The following is a 6515-nucleotide window of genomic DNA, read 5'->3' as shown; positions in this document are numbered from 1 at the left end:
TCCAAATATACATAAATATAAGAATTTTTAAACGTGAATTAGAAAAATCATTCGTGTTTTACAATGTAGTTCAGTTTTAAAATATTCTTCGGATCCCATTCTAATTTAAAAATATTCGTCGAGTTTTTGTGAAGTACTATCTAACAGTCGGTGGTGTGTAGTGCGTCTATCCGACACGAGATGGCGCGAGCAGTGTGTTTAGCTCTACATCTATCGTTGCTCACTCAAAGTAATGTTATTATAATTTTTTTGTTTTTTGTTGCGATTTTAAACGGTTTATTACTTATTTTAGTCGAAATATTTACTATAGGCACGGTTAATAATAAAGCTCAAGAAGGAAGAGAAAGAGGTATGCCAGGAGCGTAGCAGGTGGAACTCCATAATATCTGCCTACACCTGTGTTATATAATTAGAAAACTAAGTGAGTAGATACTCTCAAAAAACCGTTTATATTCGATGGGTAGTTTGTTAGATGTAGGTTTATCTATAGGTTCCGGTCAGTTAAGTTACGTACGAAAGTTCTGCGTGTGGAAGAAATGAAATAAATTTACATTATTTGTTAACAAATAGCCTAAATACAGTGCTTATAATTAATTGTGAATCAATAAGTAAAAATGTTAATTTGCTTAGTTTGCGTTCAAATTGAATTTGAAATTCGGCAAATGTCAGTAAATATTTTTCGTTACGTTATACGTATATTGCTATACTTGTATTAATTTTATGGGTTGTCCACCGCGCACCTGCATTGTAATAGTGACCGTGAAAATGTCAAATATTAGGTATACCTACACTGCATAATAATGTTTGTTTTACTCTCTTTTGTCAAGCAGGTGCCGAATTAAGAAAGCGATGAACGCCAAATGGTTAATTGATGAACTGAGCGTATTGTTTTCGTAGGAATGTTCGGAACACGGAGACTGATCTCGTCGGCCGCACCGAGCCGCCCGCCGGCGTCAGGCGTCCGCGCAGCGCGGAGGCGCTCGCCGTCGCCGAGTCGCGGCCAGACGCAGTTTTCGTGGAGCGAGGCGGAGCGGCGAGCGGGGGCCGCGGGGTGGGGCGCGGTAATTACATCGTCATTAGCGGGCCGAGGGGGCGGGGCCTCCGCGCGCCGCCCGAGCCGAGCGCCGAGGGGGTGAGGCGGGGGGCGGGCGGCGGCCGTGGGGCGGCACGGCCCCTCTCCCGTGCGCGTGGCGCGCGGCGGCGCGGCGCCCCACAGTCCGCTCAGTGCTGCCGTCGCGCACGCACGCGCATGTCGCTCGAACTCGCTCCCGGTGATGTGAGGTGGCCCCCGCCGCTGCCGCAGCGCCGCGCGATATACGCGCTTTTTTCGCGAAGTACGAAGCCAGTAGAAGGCTCGAGAGCCTTCGAGCCGGCAAGACGCCGTCCACCGTGGATCTAAGGTACGGCGCCATGGCGGCGACCACGTACATGCCCGGGGGGGAGCTGGATATAGGGAACCTCGGCGGCTACCACGCTGCGTCGCCGAGGAGCGTCGAACCCGCTGACATGAAGTACCAGCACCACCTGCAGGCCGGCGGGTCGCCGTCCCCCGGAGCCCCGGTGCTCGGCAACCCGTGGGCCTCGCTCCCGCCGGCCGACCCGTGGGCCATGCACCAGCATCACGCGCACGCGCACCAGCCCGACGTGAAGCCTCCTCCGGCGCCGCACGAGCACCGCCACCTGCAGCACAGCGCGCACGGCTGGCACGCGCCCGTGGTCAGCCCGCACTACGGCGCCAGCTCGCCCGTGGCGCTGCACAGCGGCTACCCGATGCCCATGCACCAGCACCACATGCTGCGGGACGTGCAGCCCTCGCCGCACCCGCTGCACCACCACCACGCGCTCGAGCGCGACCAGCCCGAGGAGGACACGCCCACGAGTGACGACCTCGAGGCCTTCGCCAAACAGTTCAAGCAGAGGAGAATCAAGCTCGGTTTCACGCAGGCCGACGTCGGCCTGGCCCTAGGGACTCTGTACGGAAATGTGTTTTCGCAGACGACTATTTGCCGATTCGAGGCGCTGCAGCTTAGTTTCAAAAACATGTGCAAACTGAAACCTCTCCTTCAGAAGTGGCTCGAGGAAGCCGATTCGACGACGGGAAGCCCGACCAGTATCGACAAAATCGCAGCACAAGGTCGGAAACGAAAGAAGCGCACGTCCATAGAGGTGTCCGTGAAGGGAGCTCTCGAGCAGCATTTTCACAAACAGCCGAAACCCTCGGCGCAGGAGATCACGTCGTTGGCGGACAGCCTGCAGCTGGAGAAGGAGGTAGTGCGCGTATGGTTCTGCAACCGACGGCAGAAGGAGAAGCGCATGACGCCGCCCAACACGCTCGGAGGCGAGATGATGGAGGGCATGGGCCACGCGCACTACGGGCACGGCGACGTGCACGGCAGCCCGCTGCAGCACTCGCACTCGCCGCCCGGCCTGTCGCCCCAGCACGCGCTGCAGCAGGGCGCGCACACGCTGGCCGCGCACTAACAGTTCGCCCCGTGGGCGCCGCCGCGGCCCTACTATGCGGAGCCGCACTAGCCGCACTGCGCCCGCCCGCGGGATCCTCTGGCCCCGAGCCCTGTACATAGCGTGTACATAGGCGCCGCCGCCGGGACGTGCCGCGGCGCCGAGTGACGGACGGGCCGACGCACTGTACATACATTCGGCGTCGGCCCCGTCCTACGGACCTCCCGTTTAAGTTTAGGTTGTTCTTTATAATTTCGTCGCGCGACCGCCAGGTCACAGTGAAGTCATTTAATTATGTGAGTAATATTAAGATCGAAGCCAGTAATCGTTTGTAACTGTCGAGGCGCCGAGGTTCAAAGTGATCGCCGACACTGTTTAGCTAGATAGTCTAATTGATAAATAAGAGCTTATCTCGGAGGAAGAGCCCGGCGCGGGTGGCGCTCGTACCCTCGCCGGCGGCCGCGGCGAGGCCCCGCACCCTCGAGCGTCGACCGGTGAGTACGGTGACACTACACACACCAGCATTTCTAGTTTTGTTCAGTGGCATTAGTTCCCCTGCGGTCCCGCGGCCCTGCCGGCGAGGAGTGCGGAGCGCCATTCATTTTTGTAAAGGACGATTTCATCGAATTTATTTATAGATATTATAAATTAACGACGTTCATACATGCCTACCTGTCAGTAGGGAGTCATTGTGGTGTGGATTAAATTTAAATTGTTGCTATCACTGTACATTTATGATTAGTGCTGAAGAAGACGACGAGGAGAGTAAAAAATATGAATCGGGTCGAAGCTTTGTTTTGTCAGGGAATACGAGTGAGTCAATAGGTGCAATTTACTTTTATTTTAAGTGATTCAATAAACCAATCGAGCGCTAGAGCAGAAGCGAGGCGTGATCTGACTCGACATTTACTCGAGTTGTTCCAGACTCACCATATTAGAAATAAGACAAACACTACGAAATACATAGGTGTAAGAGAGACTAGCAACATAGTTATGTGACAAGTGCAGTTTTGTTCAAGCTTTTAAAAAGCAACATGTCATATGTATCATTGAACTTGTTTGGCAAATGGATGGTTTGGAACAACAACGGTAGCTTAGGGTGGCGTCGTCGGCTCAGAAGCGGCGAGCGGCGGCGGCGCAGTTGGCGTCGACCGCCCCGCGCCACTCCCGTCTAGGTCCGCGCATAATTTATTGAAAATATTATTAAAAATCAATGCAGACACGATGCCAAAATGGTTTTATTCCTGTTTTTTACTTGTTTTGTTGTTTTTTCGTTTGTATGTATTTGTGGCCAACCTTGGTACTTAATACTTGTAAAAATAGGTATTTTTTCTATATAAAATAATGTACCTACGACGTATATGATGATATATATTAAAAAAGTTCTTTATAGAAATTGAATTATGGAAATGCCTTTTATTGAATTGTCCTAGCCGCTGCAACAACGAAATGCCTAATTTTATTCTAAATATTATAAATTAACGATTCTTATTTCATCCAAAAGTTACTTGGAATGGGTACTATGGATTATATAGAGCATTTACTTAGTTCGTTGTTATTTAAATACCATTTAAACTTAATTTTATGTTTTGAATTGATTGATTGATTTCTACTTTGTTTGTTAAACTACATTAAGCGTAGGTACGACATGTGGCAAGCAGGAGAGCTCAAATCTTTTTAAGTGAAGGCCTGTGTGCTCGTTAGGTTATGCATAGTTATGTGTTCCGGTAACAAATCAGTTAGCCAGTCAAAAAGATCTTCTTTATACACATTATTGTTAAGTATTTAATAAAATGACCTGAGTTATAATGATTACGTATTATTTTCCACGATTCCCGGTCGTCGGTAGGCGATAGTGTACGCAACTAAAGGGATATTTCGGCTTAGTTCGGAGTTATTCGTTTTATTTATGAAGACAGCGGCAGGTAGGCACCCGACACTCGCGAGAGCCCGCGCCCGCGAGGTGCCTCTGCACCCAAAATGTTCATAATATGATCAACTATAAAGGTGACACATGTTGTTTCGCGTGCCTGCTTTGTTTTGTTGTTCGCTGTCACGGGCTCGTAGAGAATAAAATATCAGCTCAAACTTCTTCTATTTTGATGAACCTTTTGTAGATATTTAGTAAAGACCATTAATTGTCTAATACAAAGTACTGAACGTATATATTTTATTTGTACATGTTTCGCTGTAATAATAAGTGTTAGGTATAATTTTGTGTTCCTTTATTATCCTTAATAGCATTTTAGCAGTATCATGTCAAGCTCAGAACCGGTTTCCATAGTCTTCAAAACTACAAGTTACTGTGTTCGTTCTTATCAAGTTTGGCATTTACAATAATTAAGCAAGCTGGTCGTGTGTCGCGGGCTATTACAAATACCTTTTCTCTCAATTCAGCTTACGTTACTGAAACTTTATTTTGTATATTAATTTTGAGTGTTGTACGTATGTTGTGCGGTTGAAAGAAAAACAAATATTATACAAAAATAGTACCTTCTTTGAAGCAACTATAAAAATCAACGTTCAAAGATTAATTGCTCCGTTAATCTATACTCACTAGTGGATATACTTACGAGAAGATAACAAATTATTTATTTATTATTTGGCAAAATATGTCGTTTAGTAATATGTTCGGGGTGAATTTGTTACTTCACGCGTTGCTACAAGTAAACAGTGTTTTTTTATTAAACTGAATTCGTCTATTGACTTTCTCCTGTCCGCGAGAAAGGTTAAAAAATGTATAGGAGTAGTTTGAAACGTTTAGCACGTCAATGTAGCATTTTATGTGCGTCGTACATTATGTAGTTGTTCATGTGGAGAAGGCGCAAAAAGTTTCCGTGCCGCCGCGGCCAGTAAACAACCGTTGATGGACACAATGACATTCCAACTGGCTAATGAAGCGTTCTACGTACGAGTACGTTGTGAAACGGTGTGAAGCGCACAAAAACTCGAGTCCGCAATATCTGCTTTCGGATACAAATCTAGTTTCGGAAAATAGATCCGAAATAATATACATATCGACCCCAAAATGAACAGAATTGAAATAATGCCCTTTATTTTTTCGCTGAGGATCAACCCGTAAAAGACGGTCTATTTGATCGCGTGCTAAGTGATTGTTTTTATAAAAACTGCAGTACAACGTAAAACGACCAACCACAAAGAACCACGTAAAACGTAGTGTTTGTTTGTCCCGTCAAATATTTCTGGCGACTCATTTGCATAGCAGTGCCGGCATGCAAATTACTAAACAATATCCCAGTACGGTTTTTTGGCCGTGTTTCGTGTCTGTTATTTAGGCAGAGCAATCGTCCAGCAACGATTATTATTTCAGTTCCATTGCAACACATCGACCGCGTCGCGACACCACCACTGAAACCTTTCTGCTTGCTAACCATACCTGCCTATAAAACAACAATAATCTATTCAAATACATAGACATCTATGTATTTCAAAAAATAATACCAACAATAGACGATACAAAGTTTTGGCAATTGTAAAAACAGAATACCAACCTTTAGGGGTAAACATCTATAACATATCACCAAGCTCTAAATAGGCACAGGGTCGAAAGAAACTTTGGCACTAACGAGCGAGTAGGAGAGGTTAGTTGCCAGTTTTTCTGCGATTCGCCGTAAAATATGTTTTTAAAGCGGCGGGTTGCGGCAGGTGCGGCGGCGGCGAGGCCACCTTTATCAGCAGGCATGTAGCATTAAATTTATAGGCCCCACGGTTTTGGTAGCGCCGCGAGCGGTCCCGGTGTGCGCGACCACTATCTTGCCCTTCGCTACGTTTTTCTGTGACATTCCTTTTTTATTTCATGCGTGTAGGTGAGCGCTGGAGGTGTTGATAAACTAGATCGATTGTTGACTCTACATTTGTTGGTCGCCTTTAGTTCTGTACTTAGTAAAAAATTCAAAAACTAATTAATTGTCTATAGATAGTTGTTGAGCTACCACAGCCGAAACGTAATTGAACTAAACCAGATTGATGCAGTAACACCAAAAAGAACTGAGCTATTTGCCGGTAATAAAATAGTTTTCATAAAATTAGATTTT

General features: G+C 46.6%; 1 protein-coding gene across 1 annotated transcript; it reads left to right on the top strand.

Moving 5' to 3' along the window:
- Positions 1–1218: 1218 nt before the first annotated feature.
- On the top strand, positions 1219–4041 carry LOC113236495 (silk gland factor 3). Its single transcript, XM_026472596.1, has 2 exons — positions 1219–2561; positions 2665–4041. Exon 1 carries the CDS (start codon positions 1411–1413, stop codon positions 2479–2481), a length of 1071 nt encoding a protein of 356 aa, XP_026328381.1. The 5' UTR covers positions 1219–1410; the 3' UTR covers positions 2482–2561; positions 2665–4041.
- The last annotated feature ends 2474 nt before the right edge of the window (positions 4042–6515 follow it).

The sequence above is a fragment of the Hyposmocoma kahamanoa genome, unplaced genomic scaffold (genome assembly GCF_003589595.1).
Source record: "Hyposmocoma kahamanoa isolate Upper Pololo Valley unplaced genomic scaffold, ASM358959v1 92, whole genome shotgun sequence".
Lineage (NCBI taxonomy): Eukaryota > Metazoa > Arthropoda > Insecta > Lepidoptera > Cosmopterigidae > Hyposmocoma > Hyposmocoma kahamanoa.
This window is presented reverse-complemented; position numbering and strand designations above follow the sequence as displayed.

What these genes read in the sequence shown, in the direction of transcription:
- LOC113236495 (XM_026472596.1), top strand. Translation starts at nt 1,411, where the DNA reads ATGGCGGCGACCACGTACATGCCCGGGGGGGAGCTGGATATAGGGAAC.